The sequence below is a fragment of the Culex pipiens genome, chromosome 1, assembly GCF_016801865.2.
Source record: "Culex pipiens pallens isolate TS chromosome 1, TS_CPP_V2, whole genome shotgun sequence".
Classification (NCBI taxonomy): Eukaryota; Metazoa; Arthropoda; class Insecta; order Diptera; family Culicidae; genus Culex; species Culex pipiens.
In genome coordinates this window covers 137,581,975-137,603,180 of record NC_068937.1, presented here as the reverse complement: position 1 = coordinate 137,603,180, position 21,206 = coordinate 137,581,975, and the positions used below count along the sequence as shown (strand labels likewise).

Below are 21,206 nucleotides of genomic sequence, written 5' to 3'. Positions count from 1 at the left end.
ACTTTTTTTCGTAAAATCAAGATAATTCGTGATGTTTATAAGCAAACCCCTTATGTCTATATATCAAAATTTTTGTAATTGTCTGTTCTACAACTTTGTAGAACATTGTTACACTCTAAAAAATAACCCTGCAAAGTTAGAAAAAAACACGAAATTTTAAAATGAAAAAAATTGTTCTAAATGAAAAAATGACCCTTCTAGGTCAATGTAGATTCGAAAAGTACATTAAATTTCCCATAAAATGACATGTTCCAAAAAAATTAACAGTCAAGTAACGGAAAATGGGAGAATTTTTAAAACTTTTTTAGTGTTTTTTTCGATGAAGATGCGTTTTTGCGGAATTCTGAGTACGCCATCAAATCGAGCGTCTAATTTTACATAAAAGTCCCTTTGAAACCAAATTTATATCTCATCACCGTTTCAGGCTGCAAATTATTGAAAAACACCTCTTTTTTCGCATGTTCAAAAATGGAAGGGGTCGTACCGCCCCTCCGTCACGAGATATCAAAAAACGGACCTCGGATTCGTGATCAGAGACAAAAGTTACCCCTTAGGACAAAGTTTCACGCAAATCGAAGAGGGGTCGGGCAACTTTTCCCGATTTCTTGTGAGTTGGTAGAGAATAACCCATATTTTTTTTATTTTTTGAATTTTTGTTGTTCAATATTTTTTTTGCTATTGAACAAAAGTATAAGCTTATAAGTTACAAATAAGAGCAACAAATTGCGGAATTGCGGAGAATTGAGATTTCTTAAAGAGAGGAGAAAATATGGTCAAAGCCAAATTTCTAATTGAAGTACCTATTTAAACTTTCTATCAAATTTATTCATCAACCTTTTGAGACATAAATAAATACTTTTTAATGGCAATAAAATCCTTATTTTAAGCGATTTCATGTTATATTTATTGGCTTTTTGAAATTAAATGAAACGGCATTAGATTTTATTGGTTTTCAAAATTGAATTATTGAATCTGATAAATTTCAAACGTTTGTTTGTTTGACTCCCAATCTTAATTGGCCACATTATTTCGCGCCACATGATCTCTCCCAACAGCAAAGCTCATTGCTCCATTTAACCCACCACCCCCCTCGAGGACAACTCTCTCGCGCAGCGCTAAGCTGGATAGCTAAGCTGCAAACTAATTTCGCTCGTAAATCATCTCGGGAAAATTCGCCCAACCTCTGCGCCTGGGCGTGTATTTTTCGCCACGGTTTGTGTGTTGTTGCCGTTGATTGTGTGTGCACTTGAACCAAAACACTCGAGCAAACATTTACAATTCGTCACGCAACCGCCTCACAATCGTCGTCGTCGTCAATGAAACAACAATTCCAGCGGAATAAATTGGCCAAATTACGGGGCTCGATTAAAAAGGCATCGCACCTGCCAGCGCACGCGAAAACTGTGATTTTTCCCCGTAAATTAATGGCGCTTATTTTCGGGAACCGAGCGCCGCTTTTAATTGCCAAGCTTGGAATCGAACTCCGGCTGGGGTCTATAAATGATTTATGCGGAGAAATTGATAAAAATCTAAGCGTCTGGTTCGCGCTCTGTTTACGACTAGTTGTCTTTGCAGCATGCTTTAGCGTCTTCTAACGGTTAATGTCGGTGAGATGTTAATCCACCAGAACTTGAAGAACGCGCGTCCGTCCAGCTATAAATTGTTTAATCGACATACCGCGTCAGAGTTGAACCACTTTCATGGCGGTTGGTCGCCACGACCAGCAAAAAAGAAAACAAAACAAAACCTTAAAAGAACAGTAAAATGACCAGCCAAACCAAACAAAAACAACCGGACTTTGTAATTTAAGCCAACTCGGCTCAACTTCTGGGCCGCCGAGGCCACCCTCAAGAGTCGAGTCGATTGCTGCGCGTAACCCTCAACAGGCTGTGGCCAAACCGCGTTCTATTATTGTGACGCTCCCTTTTTTGCCGTTGCTGCTGCTGCTGCTGCGTTGTCCCCTTTTACCCCGTTCAGCGTCGTTTGGACGGGTGGTGGGACATTGAACACATTCCGGTGATGGAGGAGGCAAAAAGGAGTGAAGGGGTGGCACAAAAACACACACCCACTATTCTGCGAACGCTATACAATGTGGTCGCTATAGCGTGGTCTCTTGACTCAGCATCGATTTGTTATGTTTGTAAACATTTTTTCAATAGTGTTGAGGAATTTTTTTCGTACAATTTAATACGTTATAAAATCGAATAATATAAATTACAAACTTTCTGAGCACGTCAATAAACTTAATAGAGATAACACAGCTCAAAATTTTGAAATTCAATATCGAAAATTGCTGAGTTTTTGCCCTACCCTCTGAGTGCCTCCATTGAATCACCCTTTCTTAGACTGAATCCAAGGAGGCGCTTGGTTTTTTAGAATGATTCTGAATTTATTTTGCCAAAAAATAACTAAATTGTAATTATGTTGATCATCATTAGGGAGACCTATTCTCACAAAGTATGGCAAAAAATAAGCATCCAGACAGCCAGGTAGATTTGGCTGAAGAAGAGTGCTTGAAGTTGGATTAATGTACCGAAATGATATCTTTTCAAAAAATGACATAATAATTGTATTTAGCTATGCTTTTGTAATTTCATAGTATTTGTTATTAAAAATCCAACTAATCACTTTTTGCAACGTGGAAGTTAAACTTTGTTCAGTCGTTTCTGAGATACATAATTATTTGGACCACACTATTTCGGATAGGGCCACCATAATCGCCAAAAATACAAATCGGAGCAATAGATAAGAAAATATATCAAATTATCTCAAATTTCCCACAAAATTCTTGATCAAGCCAAAAAAATAAATTATCACCTGAAAATAAATATTTCAACAGACAAACCTTTACAATTGATTTAAAACTTAAAAAAAGCAACTTCAAATAACGTTCATTCGATCAATTTAAATCGAAATTACGGTTTAAAGGAGCAATTCCAGCTCAAATCGGAAATTTTTCTGGTACTTTTGTACCCTCTCCGATTTCAATGAAACTTTTTAGACATGTTATCCTAGGCCTATATAAGCCATTTTTGTGTATATGGAGCAGATTGTACTCAAAAATGACATTTGAGAAGGGCGTAAGTTATTTAAATATTTTTGTATTTTAAAATTTAAAAATTACTGTATCTCGAAGCCGTTGCATCGTATCAAAAAGTGGTCAAAGACAAACTTGTAGGAAATTTGATGGGCTTTCTGAAAAAATACACTGAAAGAAAAATACACGCCAATTATATGAGAATTTTAAATTTTTAAGTTTAAAAGTTAAATTTTAAGGTGATGTCACGATTTTTTTTCGTTCAAATTTTTTGTGAAAATAGCCTAAAATGTGACAAAAAGACTCACGAAAAATGCAGGATGGTATGTCTCTCCTAAAAAAATACAAAAATCATTTACCAACAAAATTTTCAAAAACCGATAGTGAAAATCGATTCCCCAGACAATTTTACATAAAAGTCTCCATATTGACCATTGTCCTATGTCCAATCCTTGTGAAGATACAGCGGTTTTAAAAATAAAAATGTTGAAAAAATAGGTTTTTGGTGGTTTTTGGCGATTTCTATATGACAGACTTGATTTTTCAGTCTCGTAAATATTTTTACCGGAAAGCTCGTCCAATTTCCCATAAGTTTGCCTTTGACAGCTTTTCTGTTGGATGTAAGGGCTTACAGATATAAGCTTAATTACATTGCTCATAACTGAAAACAGAATATTTTTTTCAGTGTTGTAAAAACCTGGATAGTATATAAGCTTATGTAAATATTAAAACGAGTCAAAATGAAAAGCTGTCAAAGGCAAACTTATGGGAAATTGCACGAGCTTTTCGGTAAAAATATTTACGATACTGAAAAATCAAGTCTGTCATTTAGAAATTGCCAAAAACCACTAAAAAACCTATTTTTGCAACATTTTTATTTTGATTCGACATAGGACAATGGTCAAAATTGAAACTTTTATGTAAAATTGTCTGGGGAATCGATTTTCTCTATCGGTTTTTGAAAATTTTGACGTTTAGACCACTAACCATAAAAACAGTTTTGGTAAATGATTTTCGGATTTTTTTAGGAGAGACATACCATTTTGCATTTTTCGTGAGTCATTTAGGCTAAATTCACAAAAAAATCGTGACATAACCTTAAAATTTAACTTTTTAACTTAAAAATTGACAATTCTCATAAAATTGGCGTGTATTTTTCTTTCAGTGTATTTTTTCAGAAAGCCCATCAAATTACCTACAAGTTTGTCTTTGACCGCTTTTTGATACGATTAAAACACTTACGCCCTTCTCAAATGTCATTTTTCAGTACAATTGGCTCCATATACACAAAAATGGCTTATATAGGCCTAGGATAACATGTCTAAAAAGTTTCATTGAAATCGGAGAGAGTCGGGTACAAAAATACCGTAAAACGGGGTGACTTTGATAGCCGGGGTGACTTTGATAGGTTTGCGATTTTTCCGCAAAATGAAGAGTACAATTAAAATACGTAAGGAATGGTTTAGAAACATACTGACCGTGGTAGAGAAGTGTTCAAAGTACCTCAAGAAGAACTTTTTATAAAATTTTGACAGGTTTAAAAAGTTAGTTAACTATAGTTAAGAATATGTTGATGAATGTCATTATTTTAAACTTCTCAAAGTGTCATGATTTTCTCAATGAACATGATTTTAAATCGGAAAACGGATTGAATTTTCGGATTCTTTGGACAATTTTTCACTAGGAGAAGGTTAAAAAAGTTTGTAAATAATAAATAATATGTGTTTTTGAAACACAATTATAAAAACTCTCTAAATTTATAGGCAATTTCAGTTGAACAAATTTCATGTAAAATGTGAAAACTTGTGAATCGTGCTTCGAATTCAGTATAAAATGCAATATAAATCGATAATTTTATAAACAAAACTAGTTTTAACAAATTTCAGGCAAAATTCCGACTTTTTAACAATTTTATCTAAAATTTATATGTTTTTTGCTTAAAAGCTTATACACTTAGTTAACTAAATATAAACATTGATTTTTTTCTTAAATACTATATCAGCTACTTTAGTGATGGTACATTTAACGTACAAATGAAGTTTGAACATCTTAAATATGATTTTAACAAGAAAAACTATGACTATCAAAGTCACCCCGGAATTCAAACTAAGAATTTTTAACGTAACTATTTTTCTAAACATTATTGAAAAAACTTTTTTTCCGAAATAGTGCATGGACTTGGTGTGGCCTACCCCAGTACATGTTTTAAAAATAATAATCTTAAGAAAAACCTTACCCGTTGGAAAATATTCTGAAAATAAATTGAAATCCTATCAAAGTCACCCCGGTTTACGGTACCAGATAAATTCCCGTTTTGGGCTGGAATTGCTCAAAGATCAAAATAAATTTAGAAGTTCATTTAATTTTGGTTCAAACACCAATTTTTGATGTGATTAACTCGCACCTTCTAGACAAATTGAGGCCTTTATACACAAAATAGATTCAATTTACTAAAAAAAATGAAATTACACGATTTTTATTTGTTATTCTAAATTTTAGAAAAATGTATAAAGTTGAATAAAAAAAAACAAAATGTGTTTTTTTTTTCAAGAAAAATATCAACTTTTTAGGAGTTATAAAAAAAGAAAATTAAAAATAAATTTAATTTTATACTTGTTTGGCAACTTTCCTGATTTTTATTCTTGAAAGAAAAACTAACTAAATTCCAATGCCATCGAAAAATTCTATCAATCCTTGATCTTTTTCGGTCAAGTTGAAACCATGACCGTTTGCCATTCAACTGAATCAAAACATCGTTCGAGGTGGGAGAAAGTCAAGCTGCTAAGCAGATATAAAAAAAATCTAAAAATGGATCACACACCCTTCATCTGGCGCCGTTTGAAAGTGATTTACGATCCCAGCAACCTTAAACACCATGTGCGGCCTCGTTTGGCTTGTTTCGTCGAAACCGTAAGGAGACGCATGGCATTTCAAGTCAAAGATCAAATTTTTGTCGTTTTTGAGTGGAGCTGGGAAAAGTCAGTTTGATTTATTCTTGGAAATTGTGTAACTTCTCGCGTATTTCTGGTTACATGTATAACATTTCCTCAAAGCCACAATTAATTTCTATCAGTATCAATCAATCGAAAACCGGAAACAGCTGGGTCAACGTCGAACAGACAAAACGTGCCCAAGAACCCATTACGCTTCCCAACCGCACCAGCAAAGATAACCCATTTCTGAGCAGTACAACACACATATGTAGTCTAGAACACAATCCAAAACTAAACCGGAAGGGGGTGCCGCAACGAGCACTAGAGCAGCTAATGAATGTCGTTCAGTCTGGGGTTTGCAACTGCAGCGAGACCGACACAGACACACAATACAATGTACACCAAAAACGAAACAAAATTATAAACAACCTCACCACACCCTCGCTATTCCACCTCCACCTGCTCACTGATCTGTTCTTCCGTTTGTCTCGCGTTCTGATGTTTGCCGCGCCATATGTGTGTGAGTGAGAGTGAGAGATGATGCAATGCAACGGAACTACTGTTTTTGTTGTTTATGCATCACACGCAATGTGTGCGAGCGAGCTTCGATTGTTGTGAAAAGTTGTCCTATGTTTTTGTTTTCGTTGAACATGATGTTAGTTCACATAATGTGGGTTCCTATTTATTTTTTGAAATAGTTTCTAGAATAACCTTATTCTTAGAAAATTATAATTAAATTTATATGTTTTTTTTTTCGACTAAATTATTTCGTTGAAGCTTAAAATTGGATGGAAATTGTTCAATTGTCAATTGAATTAAATCATTTTCATTAGTAAATAATTAATTCACAATTTCTTATTTCTTCTTACTTAAAATTGCTTTGAGTTCTTTCCAATTTGATTTAAACAATAGTTCATTTTGATGTATTAATTGGATATTCTAACAATGGATTTGGCAAAAGAAGGAAAAACGCCATTGAAATTTGCTAAGGAAAAAAAGTGGAAAAAGAAAATTTTTAAAACAAATCTTAGTTTTTGTAGTCTTTTGACGTTAAAGAACTAGCATTTATGATAAATTTAAAATCCTCGTTTTGTTAAAAAAAGGTAACCATTTTGAATTATAGGCCACTATTCAACATTTGAATGAAAAAAGTGTTTTAAAATGCATTGTACAACTGTCCTGTTGTTTTGCAATCATAAGTTTCCAAAATTTCTAAGTATTGACGAAAGTTTTATTTTTGTGAGAAAAAACATTGTAATTTCATAAAAGTTTTTTTCTCTAATGATATAACACCATGATACAACCTTCTTCACATTTATTTTTTTTCACATTTCCTATTAAATTTTTTTATCATAACATTTTAGGTTTGTCAAAATATGTTCAAAACTTTCTTGTACATTGCAAAAAATACTGCATTTCTAATTTAACTCGGTCAACCAAAATAAAATTGTTAAGTTTATTTTTGTAATGGAAATTAACATAAAATATCAAGACACTTTTTGTAGATTTTTAAAAGTAAATATTAATTTAACAACTTTTTATATACATCAGGATGGTTCATATCTGAGTACCTACCGGAAACAGTTGCTATTCTCTACATATTTAGACGATTTTTTCCATACAAACTTCAAATGATGGTTTGCGTGGCCCCTTTCCCTCCTAATTTATGACATTGTTGTGTATTTTCGAAAAAAATATAATTTTATTAATTAGGTTTTTTAATGAAATGAAACAATTTGAAGCAAATTAAAGACGAATAAATAAAAAAAGATAATTTGAAAAAAGAACTTCTCAAACAAATTCCTGACTCGACTTTCAATCGAGCTTTTTCGAACATCCGTGTGCTTTCAATCTCCCGACAACTTGACATCCCGTTTTCGAACCAAATATCAGAAAAAACCCCCGTCAATCCTCACAACCATCCTCCTCTCAAAATCGATAATCTCGCAGATTTACAACTCTCTCGCTCTCTCGCTGGCGCCGCTCTCTGTTGTACTTTCGCCAGGACATCCAGAACGCGTTCGTCCGTCAATAGTTTGTGCGAGAGCGAGAGAGCGAGATAGGGTGAGAACATTTTCCAGGAGTCTTGGTCAAGTGGTTTCAAGAAGGCGCCCACCAGCCAGGGAAAATCTCCAGCGAAAGAGAGAGAGGGAGAGCTGAAAGCACACTTTACTTCATCACCCCTTCTTTCTGCAGATTTGCAATCACCGAGGAACGGTGAGCATGCCAACCTCAGTTTCAGTTTCAGTCAGTTAGTTAGTTTAGTCGGTTGGTCGCGAGTCTTTTCGGGGACCGATTTTTTTTTTCAGCGCGTGCAATCGTGAGAGCGTGTGTGAACTGCGGCGTATTAACTGGATAAATTAGGATTTTTTCTGTTCTATTTTTAAAAATGTCCTTTTCTACACTATTGGGATGATTTTTCCACTTTGAGAATGATTCCTGGCGTTGGATTTCCGTGAGTGCGAGTGGGCAGAGAGGTGTGATATTTTGGCCATTTTCACCGTTCGGCCTTTGCCTGTGCATATCTAGTAAAAATAGTAATGATCTTTCATTTTTTTTTTTCGCACTGGTCTCAGGCGAGGACAATTAATGGAAAATGCTGGCTGATTTATGGCCCTGGGTGCGGAAAATTGCGCAAAATTCATTAGAGTGCCAAGCATCTTAGTGCTGCTGCTTTTCCGACCTAAGCAAAAGAATATCGATTTATGTGCCCTCCCGTGTAGGAAAATTTCTACACCAGGAGAAACCACCAACAAACAGTCAGTCAGGCAGTCAGTCAGTCTGACTGTAGTGTGATGCTATGCGTAGTGTGTGGCCAGGAAAGAGAGGTGCGATATGGTTCTTCCACCCGACTGAGGGGTAGGCTCAAGTGCTGCTGCTGCTCCGAGATGGCCTCCCCTTTCTGGAGTATTTCGTTTTGCTTTTCTTTTGATATGCGAAATATTTAAGGGAAAATTGGTGGACTCACAACTGGACCAGGGGTGGAATGCAGAACGAACCAGTTTCTGCAGAGCACCTTTCGTTCGTTCGTTCGTTCGTTCTTTCGGTGGATGCACACTGCACATAGAGCATAGAGCGCACATAGATATGTTGGTTGGTGGACGGACATCATCAAATTGGGTCATGGAACGGGCGTTGACTCGCAATTATTGGACGAGGAGGGAGAGATCCGCAGCCCAGCATAAATATTTTAAAATGTTCGATTGAAGGTGCCGCCACCATTCGGTGGCGCGTCTGGTGGACGGACCTCGTTGCGATTAGTATGCACATTCCAAAGTGTAGCTCATATTTTCATTTCTTCAACTCGCGATCCAGGAACAGCCGACAGGATGTGATGGAATTTCAATTAGACGTCGTCGTCTCCAAGCATGGTCAATTGGGCGAAACGCTTCGCGGCATTAGTAATCGTGCATTTTTTTACTATCGAATTCACAAAACTCACGCTCATCCGCATACATAAGTAGTTTAGGAATTGTTTGAAAAGTGTCGTTCGCATAACAAATAAAAAAAACACGAGCCTCAAAATGTTTAACTGCCTTTGGCAATTGTGGGATTGGTAAGCGAGCCGCCGCACCGCAGACAATTTTCAAATCGAAACCGAGAAGAACCACGTGCGATGCATACTAATTGCGGGTGACTTTCTTTTTTTTTCCTCCCTAAACAGGATCGATCCACCCACGTTCACCACGATGGAGAGCAAGAAGCTCCAGCAGCTGCAGCAGGCCAACTCTCACCTAGCACCGATTCCGCAGACGAAGCCACCAACTTTCCAGCAGCAGCAGAATGCCGCCGATTATCGGCCTTCGCGGGCATCGCCGGTCTTTCAGAACCACCCGCAGTACCAGAGCTTTGCGTCGAATTTTGCCCAAATCAACTACCCACACCAGATTCGACCCCCGCAGCAAGTCGCACAGCAGCAACAGCAGCAGCATCTTAGCGCCCACAGTAGTCCCAAATCGAATAGCAACAGTTTGTACCTTAGCGAATACTCCAGCTCGAGCCAGCAACAGCAGCAGCAGCAGCAGCCATCACAGCAGCAACATCACCACAACACGATCGGAAGTCACTATCACTTTGACCAGATCTACCAAACCAGCTCGCCGTCGAGTGGCAGTGGTGAGCGGGAACGCCTGTACCAGACTGCCCCCAGGCCAACGCAGCACACTCACACGCCAAGCCAGCCCGGGCCACCGCAGCCACTCACCAAGCTGGAGCTGCAGTTCCAACAGCTGCAGCGTGAAAAGATCCAGGCCCAGATTAAAACCGCCACGGAAGCGTTGGCCCACCAGCAGCAAACCTTTGCCCTTCGTCAGCAGCTCAATCCACCCGTTCCCAACTATCACCTGAAGCAGAACCTCCTTCAAAACCTGTCCCAGCAGCACCAACAGCAAATCCAACACCAGCAACAACAGCTGCAGCGAAATGCCCCTCCATCGAGTCTGAACCTGACCAGCCACTTCCAGCCGGCCCAAGGTCCCATGAAGCTGACGAATCATGCCAACATCCATGACTACGGTGCCACGGCGGCCACCAACCAGCATGCGATCAACGAAGCGTTCTACCAGCAACAGCAGCAGAAGCACATCCACGCGGTGATCAACAAAACGCCCAACAACATGCAATCCCCCGCCCCCAACCAGATCATCATCCAGCAAAACATTCCCGGCCAAGTGGTGAACCAAGCCTGCCAGACCCAAATCAGCGGCGTCAAAAACAATCAGCAGCAACAAAACCAAAAATCACCCAACTCCGACTCGATGTCCTCGCCGTCGCACGACGGCCTTGAACGCCGGAAAAGTGGTCCCGTACACACGCTCAAATCTCCCGTCACCAAGCGACCCCTCAACGCGCCCGTCTCCATGTCCGGCTGGCTCTACAAACAGGGCTCCGATGGACTCAAAGTGTGGCGACGGCGCTGGTTCGTCCTGTCCGAGTACATCCTCTACTACTACAAAAGCCAGGAAGAGGAGAAACTGCTCGGAACCGTCCTGCTCCCATCCTACAAGATATCCGCGTGCTTCCCGGAGGACAAGGTCTACCGCAAGTTTGCCTTCAAGTGCGAACACACCAACATGAGGACGTTCGTATTCGCCGCCGAAACGGGCGAATCCATGACCAACTGGGTGCGGGCCTTGACCCTGGCCACAATGATGCAGGGCAGCAGCGAGTCCGAAACGAGTCCACCCTCGAACAACGCACGCAGCGGAGACAACAGCGATTCTGGCATTCAAACGTACCAATCGCAGGTGTGCAAGACGGGAGCATCCCAAGGACCGGTAACGCCCGTTTCCGACAACGGAGGTGGATCGCAACCCCTGTACGCCAACGCACCTCCCAAACCACGCCGAGCGAACGACGGTGGGTACTCTTCCCCGAGTCCCGAACACATCCCATCCGAGCGATACGACCAGGATCAGCAGCAAATCTACGGAAAAACTCCTGACTCGAGCTTTATGCAGCAATCACCCCAAATCAAGCAGCAGCCGCAACAACAACATCTAGGGTACGACCCGAACGCGTATCCAAGTCCTGGCGGTGCTGGTGGTGGCCAAACTGTCTACAACGATGCGATCTACGGCAATGTCAAGCGAATCGAGCGGGACTTGTACATCCAAAAGTTGATCCAGCAGCAGCAACAACAACAAGCCCAACTCCAACAACTTCAGCAACAACAGCAAGTCCAACAGCAGGTTCAGCAGCTAGCTATGCAGCAAACTCCACAACGAGCATTCACAAACCCCTTCATGTACCCGAACGCGGACCGACGAACACCGGACACGTACGGACCTCCGCGAGCCGCCCTGGACAAACACATGTCCGACTACGAAGACATCTACAACCTGACCATGCTGTCCAAGTCTCTTCCAGCGGAAGATCCAACACCTAGTGCAGCCACCGCCGCCGCAGGTTACCGCCGACCGATGAGCCCCCTGCGCTACGACGGCCAAAACATGCCCATGCGTTACACTCCCAACTATCTGGAGGTAAGTTCCGTGTACCTCAGTGTCTCTCTGTGTGACTCACAACCCATGTGTTAACAAACGGATCGAAATCGCGCACGCACATCCTAACACCGCTAACCAACAACCCATTTTTTCATCCCAACCCCACCCCCATCCAAAACACCCCACGCATTCAACAGAACAACTCACCCGCACAGCAGCAGCACGTACAGATGCGGGCCCGGCCCGTCCAATCGACGATCCCGCGACCCCACTCGGCTGACTTTCTGGAGTACGAGGCGCGCAACCCGATCGGCGCCAACTCCCTAAACGGCGTCAAGGGCGGTAAGCTAAAGGACGGCGAACCAGCTCGAGCACCCCGGCCCAAGTCCAGCCTGGACATCAACCGAACCCCGGACAACTACTACTACTCGGAGGCGAGTTACGCGGAGAAGATGCGAATGCAGAGTGCGTCGTACCTGCAGCGGGCCGCGAACCTTGGAGCGGTAGCGGGGAAGGAAGTGCCGGGTAAGTTACGATCGGACGTTGCGCTGCTCACAATCTAATTCACATGGACTTTTTTTAGGCGCCGTCAACTCCAGCACGGTTCCACGCGATGGTTATTACGGAGGTGCGAGTTCGTCCAACGGTCGACTGGACTACGATGAAAACGTCCTGCACCAGGGTTCGGCAAGTGTCCCGCGAGCGCAGCGCATGACGATGAACAACCTCAAAAAGTATCCCAGCCAGCAGGAACAATTCGCTCGGTCGGCCAGCGCCCGGCTTCCACGCAAAGAGGAAGATCCGTCGGCACGGGACGGCGAACGCAAGCGGGAAGAGTCGATGAAGCGACTGCTCGAGTGGAAGCAACGAATGCTCCAGTCGCCGCTGACGCGCAAAATGTCTCAACAGCAAGCCCAACAGCTGGGACTCGGTTCGCCCGGATCCACTGGTAACCCGTTCTTGAGCAAGTCTGGCCAGCTGCAGATGGAGGCGGAGATGTACCTGGAGCAGGAGAAGCAAATGCAAGCTCAACACCAGCAACAGCAACTACAGCAGCAGCAGCAGCATCTACAACAACAGCAAATGCAGCACCTAAGGGTTGACAACAAATCCAACCTGGAGTACAACAGCTATTCGTCAGACGATGAAGGTAAGTCGGCCAGCTATCTGAACCTTCCTATCTGTTGTAGAACGATCCTATTATTTCTTAGTGACAATCAGCTAACCATTGTTCTGGCAGGTCCTTCCATACTAGACTGCTCCTTTCTAGTGTACATTAGTACTAATCAGCGAACGGAAAATAACCTCTCCAAGTTTGCAGCCCTTTTCCCCCCAGCTCCAGGATATAACACACACACCTCAGCTTCGTTGCTGGTTTTGCTTCCTATTATTTCCAAAAACTTCCTCTTTCTTTGTAGCGCTAATACAAGTATTCCTGACAAATTCTGGATTTGCTTTGAAAAGCTGGTTTTTCGTTATATTTCGTTGTTTCGTTGATTTCGTTCTTTTCTTAGTTTCACTGCGTTCTACCGTTGATTTTCTAGAACAGCAAAAATGATCTGGACTGGCGAACGGAACTGAACGGGCACTAGCAATGACCTTCCTGCCGCGTACAAGCCACAACCATACACAACCCATCGCACTCACAAAACTCACTCACGAGACCATAGCTCCTCAAAAGCAAATCCTGAATCCCGAACCACACGCGAGAACGCGAGCCTTCTTCAAAATTCTCACCCCATCTATACTCGGCTGTCCTGTTAAATAACCGTAAACACGTAGATCTGAATGGTTTTACACTGGTTTTGGGCGGTAATATCTTCTGTCTCTGTCTACACGCAGTACTCCCACAAAACAAACAAAAAAAAACTGAATCCTGTTGCTAAAAATAACGATGATACACGTATGTAGTGTAGCCAACTGTATTCTTCCAGCTGTACCAATCCAAAGCAAAAAAAAAATACCACCACAACCCACGCACAACCAATATCTTATACTTTGTATTATCTGTATTATATTACCAACCCCTAGATGGAACAGAAAATACGCCGGCAGGAAGGTCAACCCCAAATGTGTCCGCTTCCGCGAGTGCAGAGCTAGAAAGTAGTGAAACTGTACCCCCAGCTGAAGCGTCCGATCTAGACCCTAAAGAATTGCCCCCACCTCCCAGTACCTCCGCGGGTGACGACACCCTGAACACCTCCCAACAGTCTTTCTCCTCTGCCACCGTCTGCGTCAGCGTAGCGGTAGACGACACGGACGACTGTTCAAACATTTACGAAAACAATTCGATCGCGGCCGCGTCCACTCCCAAGACCGCCAAACCCTTGACCAGTGTCGGTAGCTTCAAGGAGAAGATGCTTCCCTTGGAGCCACCCAAATACAAACCCGTTTACGACCATAGTTCCATACTGAAATCGCCCATACAGCAACCGCAGACGAAACAACAAACTGACCAGCAAACCAAGTCTCCCGAAGAACTGCACTCTAACGAAGACGACGCTGAGGACATGTCGTTCGAGTACACCGACGAAGACCTGGACGAAGCGCTGCAAGCGGAAGTGTCCGACGAGACCAAGACGACCATAGGTGACGATATGATTGACGTGAGCAGTGAGAACCAATCGTTCTACATGCCAATGACGCCGAAGAAACCAGTACTAACCAACGAGGTAACTGAAATGAAGCTTACCGCAATGGACATCTTAAATTCCATACAGAAGGGAACGTCAGATCCTCAGGATGAAAACACCTACATCGAAATGACCAACGGACTCGGTGGAAAGTGTGTGTTTGGTGATGACCTCAAGTCTACCTATGAAATGATCATGGTACAGAATAGTCCACCGAAAGCCGACCAGGAACCGTTGTACATGGAGTTGTCCCAACTGCACAGCAACAGTTTGGAGAAGAAGCCAAAACCCGATGTGAGTGGGTCTAGCAAGAAGAACGCACCGGAATCGGCTACCAGTACGCTAAAGAAGAAACAATCCGATCGTAACACCCTCTCCAAGAAGCACAACAAACGTAACGACTTGCCAGATATTCTTAAATCAAACAATAGCTACCTTAAGAGTGACGACAGCTCCGATGCCGACGACGAATCGGCCAAGGATCATGACAAAATAAAAATCAAAGCCGCTCGTTCGCGGTTCAGCCTGTCGGACACGTTCCGTCCAGCGTCCTACTACTTGGGCGCCAGTTCAAGCACTCCGCTCGGAGACTGCATCGACAGCTCGGACAGTGAGATCGTGTCTCCACCCCCAATCCCAACAACCGCCCTGCCCTTGGACGAGCACAACAACGATGAAATGTTCCTCTCGGAGAATTTCGACACGGTGAAGCGTCGCGACAAAGGATCCTCCAAGTCCAACTCGCGCTGCTCCTTGCTCAACCCCTCCGATCATCGCCAGCCCAGCCAGACGAGCCTGTCCGGGTCCATCGACAACAAGTCCCAGTCGAGCAAGAATCACTACGAATCGAACCGATCGAGCTTGCAAAGCAATTTGTACCTTGGATCGTGCTACAACGTGGACGGCCGGTACGACAACGGGTCGAACACCTCGTCGGACTATGATCTGTACCGGCGGTTGAAGGTAGAGCCAGCCGTTGAAGATGATGCGAGTCGGCGCACTTCTACCTCGTTGTCCGAGACGGAGTCGATCGAGTTGAGACGGAGCAGTTCCAAGATGGATGTTGCGACGCGCAACAAGCGGAGACCGATTTCGGAGGATTCGCTGAATGAGATTCAGGTTCTGGGCGGGTACAGTATCGATGAGACGCTGTCGAACGCGAGCTTTGATCAGTATTTGGGAAATTTGGAGAACGTGTACGTGAATTCGGAGAAGAACAGCTCAAGTCGAATGAGCTGGATTCACGACAGTTTGACGAACTTGCCGGCGATGGATTCGTTCAAGAATGGCCACGATAACAGTATTTACTACGAGAACGTGGAGATGCAACCGCGTGCCAAGTCGACTACGGGTAATCGGACGGACGATGAAGCGAAAGCGTTCTACGATTCGCTGGAAGATGTGGCGGCTCACGAGAAGGTCACGCTGTCACCGTTGAAGGAGAAGAATCTGTCGATCCACGACGCTCGTTGCGAGTCGGAGGATTTGATGGCGGCTGGGAGAAGTAACTTGAACATTGAAATTGTCGACTCGGTGACGACGATGTCCTCGATGGATTTGGATCAGCGCAGTTCGTGCACGGTGTTTGATTTGACGCAAACGACAACTCCGGCACATAGTAGGGGCAATAGCAATTTGTCGGACTCGGCACCGTACTATTATTCGGATTTGCAGAGTAGGGATTCGCCGCTGTCCGATATCAGCAAACTTTCGGATTTGGCTCGGATCAAGTATCCGTTGAAGTTGAACAATCAACGTGAGGTTGGGGTGAAGAAGGCAGGTATTTCGCACATTCACAATCCGATAAGTCACGTGAAGGCGGCGAACATTTTGACGGCAGCGGAGAAGGATCATGAAATTGATCAGCGCAATATTTACGAGTCGGATCGTATGGTTGATAAGAATGTGAACAAGATGTTGGAGGTGTCGTTGTCGAGCAACAGTAAGAATTATTACAACAACAAGATGATGAACAACAAGCCTAGTCAGCTGGAGGAGCCACGGGTCAGTGGAGAGGTGAACTCGTCAACGTCGATCTTGGCGTCGATACTCAAGTCTAGCAACAGTCCAAGTAGCAATCAAGTGCTGGCAGCTTTGAGCAATCAGGCGAGTGCTTCCTCCAAGAGTAGTTTGAACATATCGACGGAAATGTCCGCCAGTGGGGATCAACTGTGGGAGGAGGATAGTTTGTGGCGGGATAACTTGCGCCGGGCATCTCACATGCACGCCAAGTCTATGGAGAGTTTGGATCATTTGAATGCGGGTTCTTCGATGCAGTCCAAGTTGTCCACTTTGAACAGAAAACATCTGCAGCGTCAGGCGGGGAAGGCAATCACTCGGGATGTGACCTACGTGAACGATGCTCTGCTGACGAAGGCGCAAACGATGAAGAAGCATCACAAGGCGCAAAACTCGAGTGACGACAATGACGTGTACGTACAGCTGGCAAGCAATAGTAACATGACAGATTCGGCTTCATCGGATACGACCTCGGACGTTTATGAGGTGTTGAGGGACGAGACCAAGTACGACATTGACCGAGAAAACATTCGACAGTGGGATTTGATGTCCAGCGGGCTGGTCAACAGTGCCAACAAGTGCCTGGAGACCGAGGGTAGGGATCAATACGGACGCAACGGCAAGCAGGACTTGGGTGGCAAGCTCGGTGGGACGGGTGGAGGTGGAGGTGGGGTAAGCAGCCGGGACAGCACGCTCAAGCGGAAGCATCCCCTGGGTCTGGATGGGTCGTATCAGGCTGCAAAGGGTGCAGTGGCTACCGCTAGTACATCCAGCACTAGCAATGTAGAGACCGCTAGTGCAGTGTCCTCTTCGACGGTTGATAGCAATGAATATACGCCAAGTCCCGGGTCCAGCCATGTCTTTGCAACGTCGTCGGATGCACATGTTCACAAAAAGCACAGTAACACAACACACTAACGCAAGAATATTAAAACAAAAAACAACGGAACGCACAATCACGTTTGTTGAAAGGATAGATTTCTAAGTACTTTTTTTTATCTTCTAAGCATTCCATTAATCCGGTAAGGTCCAACAATGTCACATTGTATTTATGTTTTATTTTATATACTTTTTATGTGTAAATTAGCAATCAAAAGGCCAAATTATCAGCAAGCATTTTATCGAACAATAAATACTCTTCCATTTGCAAGCAACGAATCAAAACAGATTAACCTAAGTGATATGATATATATTGATTGATTTTTTTTTTATATGATTTCATATACAAGAGAAACGTATTGTAAATACATATATACAACAGATATGGAAAAAAACAACAACCACGTGTTACTATTCAATTCAGAACACTGAACAAGCCACCAAAGCATTCGACGACAATCCCCGTAGATTTCAAGCGAGACTTTTCTTAATACTTTCAGCTTCCATTTCAGTTCGCAACGTGAAAAACATTCCCAAGGGAGCGCTGACGGTGAAACCGGACCCGTCGGACTACCGCACCGATCCGAAGCTGGTCCAGGGTTATTACGACCCAAGGCAGACCGAGTACTACTACCAGGATCAGGAAGGCTATATCCGGCCGGACATAAGCTTCGAATCTACCCACGATCTGTATACGCAAGCCCAGCTGCAGCGAGCTCAGGAGATCAACCTGCAGCAGCACTACCAACTTCAGGATATCGATCGCAGCTTAGCGGCGATGAACGAAGAATCTCCGGGTGAAAAGTGGCCGCCCAACATAAACCAACAGCAGGTGTTTACACCACGCGGTCCACAAACCCCCAACCATCATCACCAGCAGGACAAATCCGAACTGAGAGTAAGTTACGAAGCGATGCGTGATCCGATCAGACATAATCTTCACCCTTTAATTTTGTGCTTCTCTCAACACCACTGAACAAACCCAATGTTTTCCCCCACCCACAGACGTTGGAAATGTCCGCCGGGGACTTACTGAACCGTACACACGAAGAACTAGTCTTGCTGTTAATTCAGTTGCGACGACAGAACAGCAATACGGCACGCTCGATCGAGCAGTGTTGCACAAATATACACGATATTCAGGTTGTTTTCAAGTTTTTGATTTTGTTTTATCTCGCAAAAAATACGCTTTGCCGAGTTGTTTGCAATTCATTTGCTGTGGTGGGAAGCTAACCCGAATCGTAGATCATTTCTGGAAATTCAGTCAAAATTTTACTAACCATCACACAAAAATACGCACACCACACTGTTTGTACAAACTCAAATTGGTGACGGACCTAACCCCCTTCTGGATCGACATCTCAAAACCCTTTCGGCCAAATGTTTTAACTAATAAATCAAGCCTCATGCGGAATAAGCTTGTAACAGCTCCAAAACCTGACCAAAATCCGCCTTCGCTTCCAGAACTCGATACGTATGTCTGACGGACCGTCCCGGGCGGAGAACCTAGCCCGACTGGAGGCCCTCAAGAAGCAGCTGTGCGAGCTGGAGAAGCAGTACGAGAAGGAAAAGCCGCTGATCAACCTGGTGGACAACATGGTGAAGCTGGGCACGCTGTACCGGGGAGCGCCCGGCAAGGGCAAAAGCAAATCGTCGTCCGGCTCACTGCACGCGTCCGAATCGGCCACGCTCGATCGGCTGGAGTTCAACCAGCGGATCCAGGAGCGCCGGCTGCTGCAGGAAGAGCAACGCCAGTGGGACCGGCTCAGCCCGAACCACACCGAGCTGCAGGTTGGTTGCGGTGTGTGGTTTCTTGGAAGATTTAAGATAAAGGTTTTTCTTCCCTTTAGTCCAAGGTCCAGCAGCTGTACCAGATCGACCAGCTGCTGCAGGAGGAGTCCGGAACGCTGCAGAGCTTGCAGCGCGACAAGGAAGATCTGGAGCGTGCGCTCGGTGGGTTGAAGGCCAAGATCATGAAGGGTGAGGCACCGGCACCGGCCATGGAGGCGGCTCGGCAGCAGCAGCACACGCTGGAGCGTGAGCTGTCCCGGGTGCACCTGATGCTGGCGGAGAACTCCAAGGTAGGATCGTGTGGGGTGGTTAGTTGATCGATTAAACTCAAGATTTGTTTTGTTTTTCAGAAATTGGAAAAGACCGTCGCGGATAACGCTCGCTTGGAGCAGGAGTTGTTGGTACTTCGGCAGAAACTGCAAGCTTCGCGGGATACGCGAGGATCGCAGGCAACGCTGGTTCCGGGGCAGGACGGACAGTACGTGGGTTCGGCAACGGTGGTTCTGGAGTCGGAACTGCGAAGAGTACAACGACTGGTTGGCGATATGCAGCGCCAGCGTAACGAACTGAGCCAGGCGGTACGACAGCTGACGGACAACTCGGACTCGCTGCACAAGCAGATCAACAAGAACGGCGACTCGCGATCGCATATTAAGAAACGATCGCAAGGTGCTGCTTGGGTGGAGACTGATTTGGATTCGCTGGTCAGCAAAGATCAGGGCAGGCACGATAGTACGCTGTCGTTGAACGTTTCGGAGAAGCAGAGCTCGGTATACGGAAGGAGCGATCTCGATCGTTCGGAAGCATTCGAATCTTGTAGCGTGGATAGCGATGACTTACTGGAAGACTCTTCGGGTAATCCGTTTGGATATCCGGATAAGCAAGAGATCAAGACGGTGCGGATTGTGAAGCGTGAATCGGAGCGTAGACATAGAGATCGGGAGAAGGATCGAAGCAACGCTTCAACGCACAGTCTCGATCAAGTGTTGGAAGAGGAAGCTCAGATCTTCGAGGACTACAACAACTACCATCGGGCAAAGTCGATGCCGAGGGGTGTTTCGGAGACTCACGAGGCGTTCGTACAGAACCAGGACGTGCAGTCTTACTCGAGCAATCTGAAGGATTATTACAGTATGACGGCCAACAGTCAAAACAGTTACCCGGTATCGATGATCGATCGCAAGGCAGATTTGTACTCTGGCTGTGATCGTCAACCTATTGGTAAGACATCCGCCAGCAAGGTGAGCACACTGTCGTTGAACAGTTCAATGGACGGCGGCAGCGTTGAGTACTCCGGACTTCGCACCAAAACGGAATCCATTCAGAGTTTGACCATTTCCGAGCAAAGTCCGGTGTTCCAGAGCGAGGCCGCCAAGCAGATCCTCCACGAAATGGGCGCTCCCCAGCAGGGTGGTTCGAACGGGCTGTCCGCGCCGGAACGGCAGAAACAAAAGGCCGAACACATGGCCCAGCAGAACAAGCATCGGCGGTCGGTTCCGAAGGAGAAGCGGCGTCACCACACGGCGCCACACCACGTCAACGCCAAGCAGATCGAGATCATGCAGAGTGAGAACGATATGAATAAGAATGTAAGTTTTGAAGATTTTGGGGAGATTTCGTGAAAACAAACTGATCATCTGAACCTCCTTCCAGAACGTCAACTGGCGGGCGCGGGATGACGTCGACCTGGAGGTCACGCTGCGACCACGGTCGAACGCCCCGGACGTGGTCCGGTCGGCGATGGGCCCCCGCGAGAAGATCTCCGAGCACACGATCGACAAGCTGCTGGCGGCGCCCAGCAAGATCCTGATCCCCGAGCGGTACGTCCCGGAGCAGACGCCGGAGCTGTCCCCCGAGGAGAAGCAGCGCCGCCAGGAGAAGGTCGAAGCCATCAAGAAGATGCTGTCGGAGACGCCGATGGCGGGCAATGTAAGTTTGACCTAGATCGTTTTAAGATCGCGATGAAATA

At 44.6% G+C, this 21,206-nt stretch overlaps 1 protein-coding gene across 19 annotated transcripts in view; it reads left to right on the top strand.

Annotated features, from left to right (window-relative positions):
- LOC120425072 (uncharacterized) overlaps positions 1 to 21,206 on the top strand; it is a 34,233-nt gene that overhangs the window by 10,379 nt on the left and 2,648 nt on the right. For 5 of the 19 annotated variants that reach the window (XM_039589456.2, XM_039589459.2, XM_039589455.2 and 2 more), the window contains 4 exons: positions 9,635 to 11,954; positions 12,113 to 12,440; positions 12,499 to 13,065; positions 13,947 to 17,845. In XM_039589456.2, coding sequence (XP_039445390.1) covers positions 9,660 to 11,954; positions 12,113 to 12,440; positions 12,499 to 13,065; positions 13,947 to 17,485 — 6,729 coding nt within the window. In that variant the 5' untranslated portion in view covers positions 9,635 to 9,659 and the 3' untranslated portion in view covers positions 17,486 to 17,845. Of the gene's footprint in view, positions 1 to 8,202; positions 8,508 to 8,531; positions 9,527 to 9,634; positions 11,955 to 12,112; positions 12,441 to 12,498; positions 13,066 to 13,946; positions 17,846 to 17,946; positions 18,345 to 18,451; positions 18,590 to 18,910; positions 19,238 to 19,296; positions 19,528 to 19,587; positions 20,827 to 20,890; positions 21,167 to 21,206 lie in introns of those variants that run through there. The other 14 variants (XM_039589463.2, XM_039589465.2, XM_039589462.2 and 11 more) reach the window with 13 other exon arrangements.